The sequence below is a fragment of the Cryptotermes secundus genome, unplaced genomic scaffold (genome assembly GCF_002891405.2).
Source record: "Cryptotermes secundus unplaced genomic scaffold, Csec_1.0 scaffold801, whole genome shotgun sequence".
Lineage (NCBI taxonomy): Eukaryota > Metazoa > Arthropoda > Insecta > Blattodea > Kalotermitidae > Cryptotermes > Cryptotermes secundus.
In genome coordinates, this window is record NW_019725851.1 from 42615 (window position 1) to 64613 (window position 21999).

At 38.2% G+C, this 21999-nt stretch overlaps 1 protein-coding gene across 3 annotated transcripts in view; it reads left to right on the forward strand.

Moving 5' to 3' along the window:
* Window positions 1–8435: 8435 nt before the first annotated feature.
* The window catches only part of LOC111863788 (serine/threonine-protein kinase PAK mbt), a 36323-nt gene continuing 22759 nt past the window's right edge, over window positions 8436–21999 (forward strand). For 2 of the 3 annotated variants that reach the window (XM_033751212.1, XM_023850479.2), the window contains exons 1-5: window positions 8436–8533; window positions 9701–9930; window positions 12515–12727; window positions 16661–16816; window positions 18980–19174. In XM_033751212.1, the coding sequence (XP_033607103.1) occupies window positions 9712–9930; window positions 12515–12727; window positions 16661–16816; window positions 18980–19174 (783 nt within the window). In that variant the 5' untranslated portion in view covers window positions 8436–8533; window positions 9701–9711. The remainder of the gene's footprint in view (window positions 8534–9700; window positions 9931–12514; window positions 12728–16660; window positions 16817–18979; window positions 19175–21999) is intronic. The other variant, XM_033751213.1, reaches the window with a different exon arrangement.

Below are 21999 nucleotides of genomic sequence, written 5' to 3' on the forward strand. Positions count from 1 at the left end.
GTTTGAAGATTTTTGCCAGTGCATGAAGTAAGTAAAGGTATCCCTGTAACAGGCTGTGGAGGCCCATAGGGTTGTGAGATGTTGAGGTTCCCACATTTTCTAGACAGTGGGCTCATAGATGGTGGTAAGGTTGTCAGCCTCACGTGCTGGCCGCCCTTTACCCCAAGAATATTCCTGTACTCATTTCTGTTAGAGGCTGAGTCGACGCCAGGGCCATAATGCAGCTGGAAGGATTAGGTAAATTGAAAAAAATCCACCTCACATAACATTAAATTGCATAGTCTTAGCTGCACTGCTAGTCATATTATAACTTTTCATGCATGTTGAACTTTGCCAGGAACTGGTGCAAAAATAAAACACAAAAAAGTTTGTGGAGCACCATTAAGAGGAATGTAACGTGTAGTTAATAAAAGGTTTGGAAAGTTACTCCATGTTTTGAATGCTTATAGTTAATAATAAAGAAGATATAGAACAAATTACTGTAATTCTGTGAGTAAGGGAAGTCCAGACAGAATATGTGCTCTGGTATATGAACTTATACAGGAAGAAGATAATAGCTGAGAAGAAGCATTTGGTCATAAATTTCAAGTCTTCATCTTTGCTGATTCCTGCTTGACTTGTTTTGGAGAGAAAAATATAAGCTTGTCATTATTAAATGCTGCGGGTTGCCTATTGTATTGTATCATAACCTGTCTTTAACAGTAAGTAGTGGTCTAATATACTGAAACAGTAACTTCAAAAACAAACTTTTAGGATGGACAGTTTTGCAATAATGCAGATATGTTGCTCTGTTTGTGAGAAAAGTCTTGCCCAAAGCTAATGAATGTAATGCATGTTATACAAAGGCTTATTTAGAGGAACATCAACATTTTGAGCTTCCTTAAACATGAAGAAAAAGTTCTGGGGAAAACTAATCACCTTGTTTCCTTAGATATGACATGAAAAGCATAGAAAATGATGCCACCAACAATTCCTCATTGCCATGGGAACATGCGTGGTGTGTGTGTGTGCTCCTCTCACTAGCACCTACAACAATTGATTGGGTCTTATTCATATTCTATATTTGGTTTGTCCAACATAGGTCAGTGCCTGGTGAATAATGGAATTTTAACAAAAAATGGGCCCTTCTGGGAGCCTCAAACAAAATATGGCAATTATCTCGAAAATGGCCCTATTGGTACTGATTACATTTCAGTAATTTCTTGAGGCCATCTCCCTAAAAAACTGCATAGGTGTTATCTTCACGAAAATAACAGCATGTATACCAGAAATCCATATGTGTAATGTCAGTTTTGCCTAAACTGGCTTTACTGGGCTGACAGATTTCATTGTCATTTGGTATCCTGTAACCAGCTGTGGTCTACTGAGCAACAGTCAGTTCAGTTTCTAAGGTAATGACTAAGTCATGGTCAGCTATTTATGATGAGATAAAGAGTCAACATGAAATTGTGTTCAGACTTGAAAAGAAAACAACCGAAATCTCCAAAATGTTAAAGCAAGTGTATGGAGAAAGGGTTATATCAAGAGTACTTGTTTTTAATTGCATAAACAGCCTTCCTAAGGAAGGAACACAGTTGAGATTTACAGCTGACCTGGACGTTTATCATCAAAATTGAATGATAAAGCCAAAAAGTTGAGAATCCTAGTGTGGAGTGATCCACATTTTACTGTCAGAATAATTTCAGAAGAATTTAATATCAACAGAGAGACCGTATGATTGATTTTATTTAAAAATTTAAAGATGAAGGAAGTTTATGCAAAGATAGTGCTTAAGAACTCAACTAATGGACAGTTGCACTGGAGAATGGAAGTTGATTCTGATGTTTTGCAACATATTGAAGAGAAGAGGGGAATGATCAGAGTTGTTATTGAGGATGAAGTTTGGGGGTGTTCAACATAATCCTGAGAGTGTGTGGCAGGGCATGCAATTGAAATCTCAAGGTTCACCCATTCTGGATGCATGGATGTCAAAAAGTCAGGACAATGCTGGTCTATTTCTTTGATTGCAAAGGTGTAGTACATCAAGAGTTATATCTCTAAGTTTTGAAACATCTGATACAGCAGGTTCATTATGTGAAGCCAAAACTGTTTCGAACCAGTTGATCCTGCACCATAACAGTGTGCTCTCACACATAACTCATTCCATCAAGAAATGTGGAGTGAGAAATCAGTCATGGGCATGGAACATCACACTTATCAGGTGTTACTTGTGTGTAACTTCTTCCTTTTCTATACCGTAAAGAACTGTGTCAACATATAACATCATGGAAGAAATTCAGAAGGTTATGACAACCTTTCTGAGCTACTTGAGGGTTAGTGACTCCTGGAAATACTTCATCAGATGGAAACAACACTGAAATTCATGGAGGAAGAACCACTTTGCAGACATATACAGTTCAGAATAAAATTTAATACAGTACTGCCTGTGAGTACTGTTTCATTATTCACTTGTAAGATGTGGTATATGAAAAAATACTGTGATGATGGAATAAATAAGGCTTTAGATTTTGATGGACGTGCACCTCATTAGCACCTGAACGGTTGGACAGATTTTATGTGTAGTTTGTGTTTTAGAGTTATCCATCTAAGTTAGTGCACAGTGAGTATGATCACAAAATAAAGCTATATTTTTCTTTAACACAACTAACAATTCTGATTATGTTTCAGTAATTTGTGAAGATCATCTCCTAAATAAAACTGCATAGATGATATCTTCAAAAAAAGTAACAATATACATGCACTAGGTCCCAAGTGCAAAATGTCAGTTTTGTGTAAACTGGCTTAGGCAGTTTACAGATATCACTGCTGTTGTGTATTCAGTAACCAACAGCAATATATTGAGCAATGTTCAATTTCATATCCAGTCATATGTGAGGAGATGTGTCTCTGTACTGATTTTTTAAATTATTGATTGTAAAACAACTTGCAGAATATGGTCATGCCTGCAGGTGGATGAGAGACATTACAATCAGAATAAGAATTTAGAATCTGATCATAAGTTTTAAGTTGTCTTTAGTACCATAGCTGGATTAGTGAAACATTGCAAGTACAGGCTGAGGACACTGCTTTCTATAATTTACACAGTTTATAGCTCTCCAGGAGGAAGCACAGCATGAGGAAGTTGTGTTACATTTGACAGGATTGCAACATAATCAACAGAACGTGTTAAGCTTCTGATTTCCTCCATTCACTAAACACATCTTGGATAGCTTTTATCAGCTTTGATTACACTGGATAACTATATGATATAGCAAGTAAATTTCATCATTTGAGGTATGTGTTTTTATAATCCAAGCTAGTTCACATTGTTTCAGGCATGCAAATTTTGTAGTTATTACTGTATGCTTAGTTCTTCTCAGTAACATTTTAAAATGGAAACAAAATTTATTTTGTTAATTGCTGACTTTTGAAGAATTAACATAACCTGTTTCCAAATTTCTAAAAGAAAATTCTTGCTGTGGTTATTTTATTCATCATAAGGTTGCATATGAAGCTTGAAGTAGAATTTGATTACAGAGATGTGTATTTTAGAACTTTAGTAAGGGTGTCATAGTCATAGCATTACAGTAACATGAAAACAAATTAAAGTGACACTTTTGTTGTGTATTCCTAGTCAGTAATAGAATGTTACTATGGTTAACTCCATACGCTTCATTGACTGTGAACATTCTGTTCAGATCTTTAACCCCTGAGCACTACTTACAGAGGCACACAGATTTGCCTGCCAGCTGCATTTAAATGGTCTCTGGGTTATATCAAATTGGAAAAAGAGAATAAGTCACTCGTGGAGTAACTCTCTGATCTTTAACTGGGTCCAAAAGTTTTATTTTATTGTCCATGGGTGAGTGCAATAATTTGGCTTTACTAATCACCCGTTACATTGTTATAACAGTGCATACATGCAATCCAGCTAGAGAAGTGTTACATTTTGTTAATACTAATACTGAGAAGAGGAATGCATACAGAGTTCTGGTAAGAAAACCTAGAGGAAAGACACCATTTATATGACCTAGATATAGATGAAAGCATGATGTTGAACTGAATCTTGAAGAAATAGGATGGGAGGGTGTCAGGTGGATTCATCTAGATTTGGTTAGCTTCTAGTGGCAGGTTCTTGCAAACAGTTATGTACCTTCAGCTTCCATAAAATGATGGGGACTTCTTGACTAGCTGAGCAGCTGTTAGTTTACCAAGAAAGGCTGTGTTCCATGGCATTAGTTAATTCTCTTGCTCCTGAGCTAATATCAGGCTGCCAGCATCATAGTAGAGGAGGATTTAAAATTTCCTGTACCTGGGTGATGAAGATTAAGAGAAATGTAATGGACTCTACAGTTATGAATAGTGCTTTGTTCATCCAGTATGCATACCATCAGACCAGTCAAAAGTCACACATTTGCTGATGCATTGTATGTTTTGACCTTGCTGCTAAAGCTGAGCATAAAGTCCTCCAGATGTGATTTTGGATGAAAAGAAAATGCTGGTTGAAATCATACATTTCCATAATGTATAGAAGGGAAGGAATTGTATGATTATAAAGTTTTGGATTATTGTTGAATTTTAATGTGTATAAAGAAATTATAAAATAATAATATATACTAAAATTAATATATTTATAGCTGTATAAAATAAGATGCCAAAGATGTCATTAACCTTGCAATATAATAATTTTTGATGTTGAATCTTATTGTGTTAGATTTATTCTTAATCTGTTTGTAAAATGTTTGTACAGTGAAATGTTGCAACAATAAATGTTAGAGTAACATTCTTGGTATTACAGAAAAATTTCTTGGTCCCTGTGGCTCAGTAGAAAAATCAATTTCACAAAACTTCAGTTTAGCAACTAAATACATAGTGCACATTTATAATCAATAACAAAGCCTATAACTTTACACAACTAATTACTTTGCTATACAAAACTTTTGCAAAGTCTAATCAGCATGAAAGTTTCAAAAGTGAATGAGTTCTGTGATGATTTAGAAAGTCAAACTTTCACATAATATGAGATTTTCAATTTACATAATAATTTTTTTACAGTGGAATTTAATTTGAATGAATAAAGTATGCTTTTACATCAGCTAAAGTACTTATTTTTAACAACATTTTAATGATGAAAGTCATAATTGCTGTTGTCACATGTTCAAGCAGTTTTTCCCTCTTCCTCCCCCCCCCCCTTTCAAATATTTGTTTAGTATATTTAATATTTTCAGTAGCTTTCCTGGCTTTAAAATCAATCACTTTCTCTCCATTTGGAAAGCATTGGGATCAGAGTCAAGTATTTAAAATTGTCTTAGTGATTTGAAATGAAAACTATTATTAGAGTTTTCATTTGTGTTCTGTAATTACACTGTGCATGTGAGCTGTAATGAAACTTCAGTAAGATTAAAGATGATTATTTAATTCACAGGATACGACTGTGTGATTTTATGGCAAAACAACAATACATATGACAAGGCTACAAGCAGAAGATACATAATGATATCTAAATATTTACCTTAATTAGCTGGTTGCTGCCCGCTACTATGTGGTGCCATCACATTTTGAATTTGTACTTCTCCATCTTAGAAATTTTGGCAAATTCTTTTCCATTCATAAAATTTGCACATTCAATGTATTTGATACTGTAGTTCAAATACATTAGTTCACCTTCTACAATTTCAACCTTCAGACAATTCCTTTCATTGTTCAAATGTTTTGTATGACACTAAACACTCACTCCATGAAATTATTTAATTTTGGTATGGCCAGAACATGTTGAACAGTTTTGAGCAAGAAAGGTGCTTTGTGTCACTTAAAAAAGTAACCCACAAATTAAAAATATTATGGTTTGATTGCTTTCTTTGTTCTCAGAATGACTTTGTACAAGTTCTTCATTAATAAAGAGCAGAGTTACATTCAAATCACAAATCTCAAAAAAAAAAAATAAATAAATAAATAACTGGTCACCATCCACTTCCACACTCAACAAATTCAGCAACCTACCCATGGCATCAATACAAAAAGGTCTATAGAAATAATCTTATCAGAAATCAATAAAGTCTAGCATTCGAGTGTACAGTCACTGAGTACCCCAGATGAAAGTCTTTTTGTTCCTGTGGAAAAGGTTATCAAATTCTGTGATAGCTGGAATCCACAGAAATTTTGCCTGCTACAATTTTTTTTTTTGTTAATACTGAGTATAGTTCAGTGATCTGTATGTAATTACTTTCTACTTGATTAATGCTTACATTACACAGATTCATGACAAAAGTATAGTTCTATAAGAGTCAGTTCATCAGCAGCTTCACAGTCATTTTTGTAAGTAACAAATGTCCATATCCCTCTGCTCATGTTTCCTTCACCTTGGTCCAAATAATAAGACTTTGTTACTAAACAGTTTTTAAGTAATCTAGCCACAGTAGCAAACAAGCAGAGGAAGGGAGCAGGAACATGAAGACATAATACTCAGTTTCCAGAAATATGAAAATATATTTCAACTCATTAAGTTCCTTTGCACTGGATAAGAGTTCATTATACGCTTTAATTACTGACATTTCAGTATCACATGACAATTTTTGTCTGTGTTTGGCAGCACTGTGTAGTATGTGCATATTGCAGTGACCAGCAATGAGACAGGCAAATGAAATGAGTTCACTAACTTCATAAATTCTGACATTCTTCCTGTAACTAACTGTCTGCATTGTGTGCAGCTAACTTTTCCCAGCAGATCTGCTTTAGAGATATAGTCTCCTTGGATGTTTCATCTGAATCTTTGTAAAATTAAAAAATTGCCACTAGATAAAACTGTAAATTGGCTTTACTGGATGTGCACCAGGCAATGGAAAATGGTCCACTGCCTATTTTTTCAAAATTGTAGTGAGTGAGGTGCCAATATATTTTGAACTGGCACTTCCACTTTCATGCACCCACAGTGGATTTTGGACGCTAATTTAGAATTTCTAAATACAAAGTGCAGCAACAGTGAATTTACAAGTCTTGGGACAGATAATTACGAATAACTAGTGGTGTTTTGTCATCTTCATATAACAGCCAGTCTCAGACTGCCTCATTTCATAGCCACTCATCTCCTTTTTGTCTTTGGGAGTGTGAGATAATTATTCATATTTCCAAATAAAACAACTATAAAGAACTGCAATATTATAGCAAGCTCAATAAGGTTCAAATTGCACTAAACGGTCACTGCACAACTGGTATAACTCTCAAATTACAATAAATTGATTCATGGTAGTTATTTCTATTGATGGCAACATAAGTTCAATCAGTTGAACACCTACAGCTATGAAAATCAATGGCAAATCCCCATCCAATTCATTTTTCTTTTCATACATCAGATTGTTTTTGGTCATGGATGATTAGTGATAGTGAAATACGTGTATTATGAAATGGGCATTCGTAGGACCAAGATTGTTCTTAAGAACAATGGATTCTTTCAAGAAGACACCTCATATTCCAGAAGGATGCCATCTTCTGGCTTCTGGTGCTGGTTAGAGCCTGTGTGAACTGACGTTTTGGAGGAACGTATCCCCTCCATCTTCTGGGTAGAAAAATCCGCAATCGAGGATCGCTGCAGCCACCTGCTCATGCTGGTTCCTTTCTCACAGTGGGTGAAGAATGGTGTCTTCTGGGATGTGGTGCCCTGTAGAGCCTGTGTGAACCGACGTTTCGGTTGAACGTATCGCCTCAATCTTCAGGGTAGAAAAATCCGCGAGCGAGTCTCGCTGCAGCCACCTGCTCAGGCTGGTTCTTCACCCGCGGACTTTCCTACCTTGAAGATGGAGGCGATACGTTCCTCTGAAACGTCGGCTCACACAGGATCTGCACGGCGCCACATCCCAGAAAACGACATTCTTCAGTCACCGCTGTGAAAACCTCAAATCGTACATCTCATATTTCTGTTTTAAAGTCTTCACAGAAGCAAGAGTTGCTATAAATTTTCGGATCCACTTTAGACAGGACTTAGCCCAGTCGTGTACTGTGACCTGACATTTCATTCAAAAGCCGGGCTGCCCTTATCTATGATCCAGACGAAGTTCATACAGTATGCAACCCTATCGTATGGCGAAACTAAGGCCTTTTTGAAGAGTTCTATCATCTGGGATGTAACGCCGTGTAGCGCGGTAAAAGTTAACCGACAAGTGGCTCCATTCGCCTCCTGCTTTCAAGCTCGGCTTGCTCGGGCTTAGTCTTCGGGTCTTCGGTTCTGAACGTTCTGAAGGTGCTAGCGAGGCTAGCGAGGATCCTCTAAAACGCTCTAAAAAGTCGATTGACTCTATCTGAAGACTACGCCGAAAACTACGCATAGCGCTTACATATCAAGCGACTGCAACCTTTGAACATGAACACACCTCATCTGCATTACTTTGTTATCTTGGCCAACACCTATATGACGTCATCTTTAATCGAATTCCGAAGATGTAGAAGGTTGCCACCAGGTGTCAGCGAATCCTATAAGGAAGCAACATGGTGCATGATTGTTATGCTGTACCGCGTTGTCCAGAAACCGTTATTTACTTTAAAACAGTTTAATATCCTGTATGTGAGTATTTTCTGTTGATAAGTATATATGTATTGTTAGTAACGAAAATAATGGAAAGTCTCGGGTTGATATATTACTGTACTGTAACTCTACTGTCAAACTGTCATATCTTTCTAGGCCTAGTTAATTAAATGTATGAAATGTGCAGGTTTTAATTTTCTTGTGCCGAGGTTTGTGTAACTGGAGCAGTTGTGCACACCTGGTGTTCGAAATATCATCATTTTATTTTGACAATAGAAAAAGTGTTCTGTTTAACCAATTTATGAGAATGTGAGGTTATTTGAGGGGATGTACGTTTAGGCCTGGAGAACGTTTGCATTATGTAATAAGCTTTCGTTTTGTAAGGGATCTAAAGAGTAAAGAAGCAACTATTTCATTCATGTTTGAATTCCATGTTGACAGAATTACATAGTTTAAAGGTAGCAAGGAATCTCAGGCGTTATGTTATAGTGCTGATTAATGTATTTTAATGTAATAGTGTCACTTGAAGTTGATAGAGATTAAACTGTCCCTGTGATCTTTACATTTGAACACATTTTCAGAGGATTTAACTTTACATTATAGTGACCAGTTACCCGGGCAAGTTGGATTTGTATATATTTCAACCAAGAACCATAAATGAACCCCACCCTAAATAATATGTTAGTGACCATACACAAATTAGAATATGTGAAATTAAAAACTATATGCCAGTCTCAAATTCAGAAACAGTTGTGAAGGATCACAGTGTTTTAAAGTAGTGCACAGGGCACTCTTAATTGAAAGCATGTTTTCAAATTTGGAGTAAGACACAACCCCACTTGTGAGAGGTACCTAGGCAGAAGTTAAACAGCCTCACATGCTCTATATGACTGTGAGACCTTAGCTAATGTAAGGTTTCCTCACCTGGAATATTATTTTATGGAACCAGGTGACTGCTTGGATGCCCTGTTAAGTTAAATACTGCAGTTCATTCAAAGTGTGGGAGTGCTTGGGAGCTAATTAGGAGGGATACAAAATACTCTTAGATTGTAGACATCACAGTGTAAGGACCTGATTGGTCTGTCCCTTATTCATTTATTTATTCTATTGTAGTTTGTTTCAGCATTGGTTCTAGACAAATAGAAAATCTTGCAACATGTATTCAAGAAAGCCGTTATCATGATCGTGTGGAATCCTTGCTTTCAGTTACTCCAGACATGTTTTCAAAGAAAAAGAAGAAGCCACAGATTTCTCCACCAACAAACTTTGAACACCGAGTTCACACTGGCTTTGATAAACGTGAGGGACGTTATGTGGGCCTTCCTCTACAGTGGGCAAGCATTGTTGGAAATAATCAAATCCTAAAAAGTACAAATCGCCCACTACCATTAGTGGATCCATCAGAAATCACACCAACAGAAATTTTGGATTTAAAGGTATGGTAAAAATAATCTAAATAAACATGATGAAGCAGACAACAGATTGTATTAGTAGATAAAGAGAGTTGCCTCTTGACACTGCAAGCAGCCACACCTTAGCCACGCTACAAAAATGGACCTCACAGACTAAAAATAATAGCTGGGGATTGGATGTCTTGCTCAGGACTATCCATGCATTACCTGTGAACTCAGAGATACAGCACAATTTGGATATGACCACATATCCAAATATATAAACCTCATAAGATGGCTAACAACTTACAAATCACAATGTTCCTACGCCACAGATAATTTCAGTAAGCTGCTAGTACAGCCACATACCTCTGTATAAACTAACTAACTTGGTGGAGCTGAGCTCTTCTTGAGAAGCCACCAATTGTGGAGCTACTCAAGAACTTCTCAGCATTTTTGGAACCTGAAGGTTCATTACCAGGTTTCAAGAGTCCTCCACCGGCCCCTATCCTGAGCCACATCGATCCAGTCCATACCTTAGATCCATTTTAATATTGTTCATCCACCAGTATCCTGGTCTTTGTTGTGGTCTCTTTCCTTCTGACTTTCCCACCAATATCCTGTGTGCATTCCTCTTTGCCCCCATTCATGCTAGATGCCCTTCCAATCTCATCTTCTATGACAACATGATCATTCTAGTTATGTTTGGCAAGGAGTACAAGTTATGAAGCTCTTCATTATGCAGTTTTTGCCTTACATCCAAATATTGTCCTTAGCACCCTGTTTTCAAACACACTGAATCTATGTTCCTCCCTTAATGTCAGAGACAGTGTTTCACACCCATATAGAACCACAGGCAAAATTGTAGTTATGACATACCTCTGTAGACTAGAGATAAAAAGGTGGTGCTGCAGTAGAAAGCAAGAGAACCATTACAAAAAGTAAAGAGATCCACAACACCTTCCATGACCCAACCACATCAGTCTCACTGCTCAAAAATAAATTCCTGAATAAAAACACACAGAAATTTGCACACACCCATCAAACCACACATAACAGTCACCACAATACAGCAATATTATATACATGAAATCACACCTAACCTTGTCCTCAGTTTTGAAGGATTTTGATGTTTTAATACTAAATTACAGCCATATCTCAATTTGAAAAAAGGAACCCATTTTATAGAAATTCACTTTAACATCAACTTGCAGTTTGGTGACATTATACTTATTTATTTATTTATTTCTAATCTACCCATTGATGATCTTTTAGAATCAAAACATGTAGTGGTATAGTATAACCACAGCAAATTAATCTCGACACTCTTGTCTGTTTTATTTTATATTCAAGTCGTCATCATGGTGGCCCTTGTATACTGTCATCCTCTAGTGGAAGCAAAATTACTGGACATTGAACTATTTTTGGCTTATAAAATATGTAGTTGAAAGATGGACTCAGATAATTTTTCTTTGAAAACTTTGAAATCCACTTCCCAGTCTCTTTGTATCGCCATCTTCCCCTGAATCCTCACTATTCCCTACCTGTGCACCTGAAACTACAGAGCTAACCAACATTATATGCAGTTCTTTCAAGGCATTACACATCCCTTAGGTGGAGGAGACTGCCTTCTGATATGTAAGGTAGCTAAGAATCTATTGAATAAACAGTTGCAGGCAGCCAGCATGCAACACAGGGTAATCCTAAGGCTGGGTGGGGGCTACAGCTCCTCATAACAGTTACTTATATCAGATTTGACCAGAATCCACCCAACCCTTGTTATCTTCATGAAGTAAACAACTTTCATTTGAAATATTTTTTTTTGAAGCAGATGTAATATTGTGCTGGTACACATTTGCGCTTTTTACTCCACCAATTTTTGAGGAACCAGTCAAAGAGTGTGGGATGGGTGGTATATGTAACATGCATGGGGAAGATGGAAGATAAATACAAATTTTTGCCATAAAATCTAAAGGGAAGAGACCACGTGGGAGATCTAGGTGTAGGTAAAACATAGAAAAGGTAAAGTTGTCCCTGCGCTTAACTAATTAAGCACTATACCATTAAGGCATATGGGGAAGTGGATGTATAGATCCACATTTTTTTACCTCAGCACTAGTTGGAAGTGAGTGGTCAGCTTCACACCCCGGGCACTTTACCCCTGGGGAAAGAGCCCCCAGTACCCATTGGATAGGAGGTTGGGTGGACCTCAGAGTCAGTCTGGACAATGTGGGGAAGAGAAAATTGTTGATCCTACTGGGGCTCAAAATCCGACATCTTGGTCATCCAGCCCATAGCTAGTTGCTATCCTGGCTCCTAGACCTAGACATAGGTGGAATGTTAATATTAAATTGGACTTTAAAGACAGGATATGAGGTTATGGACTCCATTCACTCATTTAGGATGGGATCTAGTAATGGGCTGTCATGAATGTAGTAAAGAACCTACAGCTTCCATAAAAAATCATTCCTTCACTCGCTGAGTGATCATTGGCTTCTCAAGAAAGGCTTGCTCCATGATGGTCAGTTAATTATGTAACTTAAGTTAACTGGAGTGTGGATCAAACAATTGTGTTAGATGGCTATATATTTAAGATTTATAATTTCACATTTCTGCTTTTGTTGTTTAGACTATAGTCAGAGGAGACCCAAGACTTAATGGCATTCCCAAAACTTCCAATGTCGCACGTTCCAACTCTTTACGATCATCCAGCCCACCAAGATTACGAAGGGACAACAGAGCCAATGCAAATGTTCCACCCTCTGTTCCTGAAGGAGAGGTGATGAGTGTGCCACCACATCAGTATCCTAATAACCGCCGTGATGCTCGAGATTCTGCATATGTGAGTAGAATATTTCTGTATGCTAGTACAGTATTTGTACAGCTTTACACAAAACAAAATTCATTACATCCTAATTACAAATAATAAAAGTAAAAGTAAAGCTATCCCTGTAACAGGCCCTGAAGGCCCATAGGGTTGTGAGACTTTAAGGGTCCCACATTATCTAGACAATTGTCTCAAAGATGGTGGTAAGGTTGTCAGCCTTACACGCCAGCCATGCTTTACTCCCCAGGAAAATTATTTCATTAATTCCTGGTACTCACTTCTGTTAGAGGCTGAGTCGACCCCAGGACCATAGTGCAGCTGGAAGGATTAGGTCAGTTGAAAAAATTCAGTGACCTCATCGGGACTTGAACCCACGACCTAATTACAAATAGTGGAGTTGAGAACTCAGAATTAGAATATAGATAGATGGAATTTTTAAATTAATGTCAGTATAGGACACAAATTTGTGGGCCGATTATTATTTCATATTAAATTCTGTTCTGTTTTCTATCAACTTTTGTTATTTTTTAGATTCCATAGTTCTTTCATCATGGGTGGAGAGTATTATATACATGTGTTTTTAGACCATCCGGTATTCTGTAGAATACAAAACATGACATTTCAGAAACCGGATCTGTTTCTGTCCTCAGGTGAAGGGGGGAGAAGGCACCTACTCAGTTGGGTCGCTTGATTGAGATTAGCTCTTTCTAAGGGGCCCAACTGAGTACATGTCTTCTCACCCCTTCACCTGAGGACAGAAACAGACCCAGTTTCCAAAACTTTGTGTTTTCTATTTTCTAGAATACCAGACAATGGAAAAAGTAAAAAACCCAGTAATTCTATGTGCAAAATATTTACATGTGAAAGCTCAAAATTTTTTAATTTGGAATTAGTTTTCAAACTTATCCATTTCCTGTGTCCACAGATGTTACGTTTACCTCTTTAGGCTAATTAAAACGGTTCTATCCAAATTCCAATAGAAAAGGTTTATAGGAAACTGGATACTTGGACAAATACAGTTTACTGTTAGACTGGTTCTTGCAGCTGACACACCACTCCTTTCACAGGCGCACTATGATAGCCACTAGCTCATGGCACTTATTCATGTTGGCATCCATTCTTGCCAGCCTTCATTCCATCATTTGTTCCATCTCCATAATGCGGCAGTATAGTGCACTCGTAAATTCAGTTAACTGTTCTAAATTGTGGTGTGTTTAATTTCGTAACCAATTCTGACACCAGTTGTAGCGTGTTTGGCTACTGAAGACGCCATTCCGATTGGTAATTGGGTTTATTAACCACTTACAGGTCGTAACTACAATTACTTATGACACTCTTGCTGATTTACACAACTTGCACTCACTACACGCTACTCTCTTCACTCTGTCTTCAGTAGTTTTCATGTATTTATAACAAGGGAGCTATACAAATCTCACTGAATTACACACTCCCAATACCACTGCACTATAGCGCATGTAAGGTCTTGAAATCACACAATAAGTCTTCACTGGCTGACTTCTCAGCTATTGCACAGTATCACTGATTATCTCACACAAAATTTTCTAATCACACGTTCAGGTCTTCTTCCTCCTACAGCTGTCTCGCACTCACTCGAATAGCTGACTAACTCTTGACCAAGTTGTTCAACTGACTCCTCAGAAATTGCAGTTTATCGTATAAACCCTCAATCAGACAGGTGGAAAATGCAGCTTGTCGTCTGTTGCATAATCGCCATGTTCACAGAGGTGTTGCTGGGCAATGCTGTCAAGAGATTTTTACTGCTATGCTGCGTAGCAACAGGCTCAGTGAGGGGGGTGTGTGATGTCACTTGTGGAAACGTAGAAGTCACATGATTCCTCACTACTGCAGTATGACATCATTGCGCCTGAGGGGGAGTCTTGTTTAATGGCTGGCTCTTGGAAGCAGGTTGTGGGAAAAACATATCGCATGGCAACTAATATCCTGGTTTAAAACTACAGTGTTGCTTTGCTGCACCATCCTGTATTGTGATGTAATATAAAACTTGGAAAATAAATTATGCACTGTTGGTAGCATGCAATAAAGGCCTCCTGTCCTGATGATATGCTTAGGCAAAATTCCAGAAGATTGGAAAAATAATTAGGGAAAAGGTGTGTTAAATATTTCCACAGTTTGGCATCCAAGATCCCGTGATTATTGTGATCCTGCTGATTCTTTGTTCAGGTATATGAGGAGCCGTGTATGTAAGGTGCACCACTATGGATGTACTCCAGATCTGTGCCCCAATAAATTTTAGAGATCATTGTGCTTTCAGTAGGCACCTTTAAAAATGAATATCTGTGAGAGGGATTCAGTAATTGCATATCAAGAAATGGAAAGTATGTGCATCTCGCTTAATTTTAGGGTTTATGCAGGGAGATCGAAAAGTCATGCACATCAATCTAAAAGTTGTTATAAATTGAATTCCAGTTTATATACAAAGTGGTTAAAATATGACGGGACTGGTTTGTGTGTAAACAAGCCGCACTGTGCAGCAGCTGTGCAACCTTGAGAGAGTGAAGCCACAACCTTCACCCTCCTTCCTGTTCGGGTTAGAACCTGTTCAGTCCTGTCGGGGAGTTGCTAGAGTAATGAGCGAAGAGAAGGTACCGCAGAGCATGGAACAACGCATCGTGATCAAATTCCTCGTTGAAATTCACCACAGACTCCAACAACAGTATGGGGAAGAGTGTCTCTCACGGACCCATGTGTTTCAGTGGTGTAAGTGCTTCAGAGAGGGCAGACAGTGCGTGGAGAATGAAGCGCATGATCATCGGCCACGAACATCCATCACCGAGCCAAACATTGATCGTGCAGACGCACTTATTCATGAGAATAGCCGCATCACTATCAAGGAACTTGGAGCAATGCTGTCCATCGGTGTTTGTAATGTAGAAGACATCGTGAAATACCACCTGCACTATTGCAAGGTGAATGCACTGTGGGTACCACACACTTTGATGGATGTGAACAAAATGGTGCGCATGCAAGCTGCCAGTCATCTCCTACAGCAGTTTGAAGACGAAGGTGATGCATTTTTGAAGTCTATAGTGACCATGGATGAAACGTGGGTGCACTACTTCATTCCCGAGTCTCAGCAGTCATTACGCGAGTGGCGGCATACCAGTTCTCCTAAACCCAAGATAGCGCGGAGGAGCCGTTCGGCAAGAAAAGTGATGGCAGCGTTCTTCTGGGACTGGCAGGGGGTTATCCATGTAGACTTTCCGACAGATGCCAGAACAGTCAGTGCAGCTTATTACTCAGACCTCCTGGCAACAGACATGAAGGAAAAGATACGATCCAAGCAGAAGACACATGGAAACAGTGCATCTTTTCTGGCCCACTCTGTATTTACATACAGCTTTTTTATATTATTTACATGAAGTAATGATATGAAATACATATTTCATGAGTACATCCACAATACATGTAAACAGATAGTGGTTGGTTTCTGATGCTGCACTTTGACGGTTAAGTCATTTGTGCTTTTAACCTTAGTTGATTGGCGTATTTGTAACTCATTTTCCATTTGGACAGCACTTGGGTGAGTTACATTATCCAGCTGTTCAGTCCAGTTGTGTTGGGTGATAACAAGTTCCAACCCTTGTCTGCCAGAGGTCTCCACAGTAGTATGACTGCAGAAGCATCTAGGCACAGATAAAATATCATTCTTTGTTTCCATTTATTATATATGAATCGGTAGACTGTTTTGGGATTTATTTGCAGAGAGGATTTTCACATTTATTTTACTGTGTTTTTAATGTTTGTAAATGTTGTTTTAATTCCTTGTTTAAAGACACACAAAGTGTTGAAAGGAAAATGTATGAAGTGCACTTACTAGCTTTGATGAAGATACTTGGGCTGTAGAGCTCCTCTTCCATTTTTTAATGAACCAGGAGTGTTTAATGAATAATACTATGTGGTTCTCAGGTAAAGACAGGTCTTCGAGATGGGTCTCCAGCTGACTGGAATCAGAGCCATGAAGTGAGGGCGTCCATGGGTCCACCAGGGCAGGACATTCCTGATTACAGAGGTCTGCCTCCTTACCACCAGAATCACATAGTCAATGGCAATCTGCCTCCACAGGTAAGGAACTAGACTTATATAGAATATTTATGTGTATGTTTCTTTTATCAGGGCATGCGGTAGCATAGTTGGTTGAGGCACTATGCTACAAGCCGGAAGGTCAAGGGTTCAAGTCCCGATGAAGTCATTTGATTTTTTTCAATTGACCTAATCCTTCCAGCCGCACTATGGCCCTGGGGTTGACTCAGCCTCTAACAGAACTGAGTACCAGGAATTAATTAAATAATTTTCCTGGGGAGTAAAGCGTAGCTGGCGCGAAAGGCTGACAACATTACTGCCATCTTAGAGCTGATTGTCTAGATAATGTGGGGTTTGTGAGACTTCAAGGGTTCCACACTTTCTAGACAGTCAGCTCACAGATGGTGGTGAGATTGCCAGCCTTATGCACCGGCTGCGCTTTGCCCCCACGAAGATTCCTGGTACTCATTTCTGTTGGAGGCTGAGTTGACCCCAGGGCCACAGTGCGGCAGGAAGAATTAGGTCAATTGAAAAATCCCGTGACCTCATCAAGAATTGAACCCACAACCTTCCAGCTTGTAGCATAGTGCCTCAACCAACCATGCTACTGCATCAGAAATTACAAAGTATGGAATTATGGTGTGAATGGGGTGCAAGTCAGTATCAGGCTGTATTTGTAAACTGTTGATATATATTGCCAGTGGTATGACCCTTTGGGATGCTGTTTTTGAGCTTCCAAACCCATATCTTCAACAGGGATACACAAGGTATTACAAAAGTGTCCACATGGCAAAACAATGGCATGAACCAAGTACAGGAGTAGTGAGAACAAGTGGGCAAAAAGGGGTCTACCACATGAGTTCAGAGATCATCAGAAGACACTGAAGAAAGGTGAAATGATATTTTGGAGGGACAGGAAGGTCTTTTTTTCTCATGCAGGGACAAAAATTGATAACTGGGGTATCTATGGTGCAGTTTGCAGAGGTGGTTGAAGCGTGAGATAAATTTGGCAGGTAGCATATTGTCGCACGTATTGGTTACTTTAGATATGTATGTGTTCTGGTCTGTTCTGACTTACCCTCGTAGCTTTGGGAGGACCACCTAGACATCACCTTGTTTTACCGTTCTGTTACTGTGTTTCCATAACTTCATTGTAACAGAAACCACTGTAATTCCCATGGTAACCAATTCTGCTTAGTGAATCATCACAGAGGTGCATGTTTGGTACTATGAGTTTCATCTGGAACGCATTTAGCAAACCATTACCCAGCAATGGCTGTATTTTCTTACTCAGGCTTTCACGCATCACGAAACCAGAATGTATGGCTGATTACAGTACACTGATGCATGGGGTGGATGCAGACCAGTTTTTGGCCCTTTGTCCTTTTATGGGGAAAACTGATGTGTGGCCAAAGGAAGTTTTTTCTGTCCACTGCAGTGCATATTGTTTAATTCCTTCTGGCTGTTTGTAAAGTCATATCAAGAAGTAAGGATTGGATGACCAGATTCCATGAAAATTGTGTCCTGTATCTACCTTCTGGAAAATGAAAGAAAATTATGCAGTGTTCCTCCATAACCTGCAAGCATAGAATCTCCATCTCCTACATCAACGTCATCCCTGAAACCCCCAGACATACTGCTGCGAAAAAGAGCCCCCACAAGAGACACTTCATTTTAGCTAGATGACAAGAGACAAGACCATGTTTTACTGAAATTTCAAACAGTCAGGACTGGCACTAGTCCTGCAAGGAGATGTGTTTTAAAAAACAGAAAGATTAGTGAAACTAGGTGGTATTATTGAAGATGTGGTGGTCTCCTGCATCCAAGGAAATGTGACACCGAGTATCACACTCTTAGAGCATACCACAACATATGATACTAAGTACCACACTCTCAGAGTGTACTAAAACATATCTAGAAGGTACAGGTATGTGCAAAGTTTCAGATTCCTGTGAATTATAATTCACAGGAATCTGTAACTGTAAACAATCTGTAATTGTAAACTATAATTATAGTTTACAATTAAAGTGTTCCAGCAATTTGCTGGGTGCTGAACACATTAAATGTACTCTGACATTTAAAAAAGGCTGGGCTTTGCTGGTATCAAACATGTTAAATACAACTGTTGGTGTTCATGATACAGTTTCAGTAGTAAAATAAGAAATAGCTATGGTGAGAATTCTCTATACGTATTTCGTATTACAGATGCCTCACAACAACCTTGGTCCACCGGGCTCGGAAGGTCCAGGCCCATATAGTATGGGACCAGCATATCCAAGTGTGAGACCTCATCTTCAGACAACACCTGCGCCCAGCTCTGCAGGTCCAAGTGCACAGCCTGCACAGCTGCAACGCCCGATATCTCAACTTGTGCATCCAGTTTCACACAGTATCACCAAGGTGAGCATTTCAATGTCTGTACCTTCCTATCTTACCATTTCTTTCAATTATAACAGATTAGAATGAAGCATTAAATATTACAGATTATGTATGTAAGATACACGGTTCTATAAATTTGTTGGCCAATTCACATTAGAATCAGGAGGATCAAAGATTAAAGATTAAAGAGTATCTGGTTTATATTCAGTTAGGAGGGAAGTATTTTACAGTATTCTGATAAGAGTTTGGGGTACCATGAAACTGGTTAGGCTGATTAAAATGTGTTTGAACCAAAACATATAGCAAAGTCCATGTAGGTAGATATTTGTCTGATAATTTCCCTATCCAGAATGGTCTAAGACACGGAGATGCTTTATCGCCACTCCTTTTCAACTTTGCTTTAGAATATGCCATTACGAAGGTCCAGGAAAACCAGGTGGAACTAAAATTAAATGAGACACATCATAGTTATTGGTCTATGCTGATGATGTAAATCTATTGGGTGATAATATAGATACCATAAAGAATAACACACACATTTTAATTGACACAAGTAAGGAGGTTGGTCTAGAAGTAAACTCAGAGAAAACTAAGTATATGTTGCTGTCGCATCAACAAAATGCAGGGCAAAATCATGACATAAAGATAGGAAACAGATGTTTTGAAGATATGGCACACTTCAGATATTTGGGAACAATGATAACAAGTCAAAACCTGATTCAGGAGGAAATTAAGGGGAGATTGAACTCGGGTAATGCTTACTACCATTCAGTCCAGAATCTTTTGTCTTCATGTCTGCTGTCCAAAAATGGAAATTAGAATATACAAATTTGATTTGTGTCATTCTGGTCCGTCACACTTTTAATTACAAAGTGGATAATTTTCAGTCTAGTGTGACATACAAGTTTACAACACTTCAGTGTTTATTCACTGTACATGTTTCGATTCAAAAGAATCATCCTCAGAGGTGTACCACTACGATCAGGAAACACTGTCATGTAAAATGTTTTAATAATATGCAATTAAGCTATGAATAATGCTCACTATATAAATTTTGTTATTATCACAGTTAGTTTTGATGTTTGTCTTAGGCATTCACGATGACACTTCTTGAAGTGTAGATTTACGTATGATGCTGTTTCTTTTAAGCGTATTTGCTGGGTATTCTGATTGGGATTTTCCACTGCACGCCATATGATGTTCACTTTTCCATCCAGTAGCCTCCCAGTATATTTAAAATTGTATTAAAATTTTCTTTTGTGTGTAAAAAATTAGTTATTATGTTAAAATATCGTGAGCCAACATTGGGTCATGTTGTTTTCCTCCTGATGGTGGGAGATGTGGTTTATTTCTCTTGATTGTATGTTCTGTAAATATATTAATTTTTTATTTTATTCTATCTTATATAGTTATATATAGTGCTTATAGGTTTATTAAAGTGTCTAGTTAGGCCTTACGTTATTATTAGTCTTGTAGTTTATGTGCGAGCTGTGTCGTTTGTACCGTTTTGAATAGTGCTGTGTCTCGTATTATATTCTTCCTGTGTTTATGACGTTGAAGAGGGTGTGTTCAAGTGATGTATAATAAAGTCAAACATGTTGTTTTGATTGTTTGTTTCCCTTATTTGTTTCTGTTCATCTACCAATTTATTGTGTTTGTTGTAGTAATATATTTGGAATTCCTCTTTTATGTTCATTATATTATGAAGACTGAAGAGTTGTAAACTTGTATGTCACACTGGACTGAAAATTATCCACTTTGTAGAATATACAAAACTATAATTTTGCCTGTGATTCTGTATGTGTGTGAAACTTGGTCTCTGACATTAAGGGAGGAACATGGACTGAGGGTATTTAAGAACAGGGTGTTGAGGAGAATATTTGGACCAAAGAGAGGTGAAGTGACAGGAGGTTGGAGAAAACTGCATAATGAATAGCTTCATAGCTTGTATTCTTCTCCAAGTATAATTAGAATGATCAAGTAAAGGAGGATGAGGTGGGCAGGTCATGTAGCACGAATGGGGGAGACGAGGAATGCGTATAGGATATTGGTGGGAAAGCCAGAAGGAAAGAGACCACAGGGAAGACCAAGGCGTAAGTGGGTGGACAGTATTAAAATGGATCTTAGAGAGATAGGATTGGATGGCATGGATTGAATTGATCTGGCACGTGATAGGGACCAGTGGAGGTCTCTTGTGAACGCGGTAATGAACCTTCAGGTTCCATAAAATGCTGGGAAGTTCTTGAGTAGCTGCACAACTGGCGGCTCAGACTATATCACTGTGAATGGTTGATTGTGGAAAATGAATCGGAAAGGATGTAGAAAGAAGCAGTCATGGCTTAATTTAAATATGAGGTATTGGAAATAAGGACTCAGTAATGATTAATGTAATGCTAAAGTGGACATAATTGTAGAAATATACTACTTGTATAAAGAGAATTTTTGTGTCTAATATGGCAGCACAACTTTTTTTTACAGAATTGCTGTTGTGAATCAAGATGAAAAAGACTGAAAATGGTTGGTGTAGAGAGTAATTGTAAGAGCATATACAAGAATTGTGTATGTGAAGTACGTGGGGAAGTCATAAAATTTTAATTATCATCCAGAAGAAACAGAGACACAGCTGCAAGAAATTGTATGTGAGTTAGCCCTTCTCTACATATGCCCCCTGCAAGGCCACGCATTTTCCCTAACCATGCATTAGCTGCATGCAGGATACCTTGATCATAGACGGTCTCATTTTGACTGTTTAGGAAACTCTCCACTACAGAAATGACATCATTATAATCTTTGAATCGCTTACCACTAAGTGACTTCTTTAGCCATGGAAAGAGGAAGAAGTCACT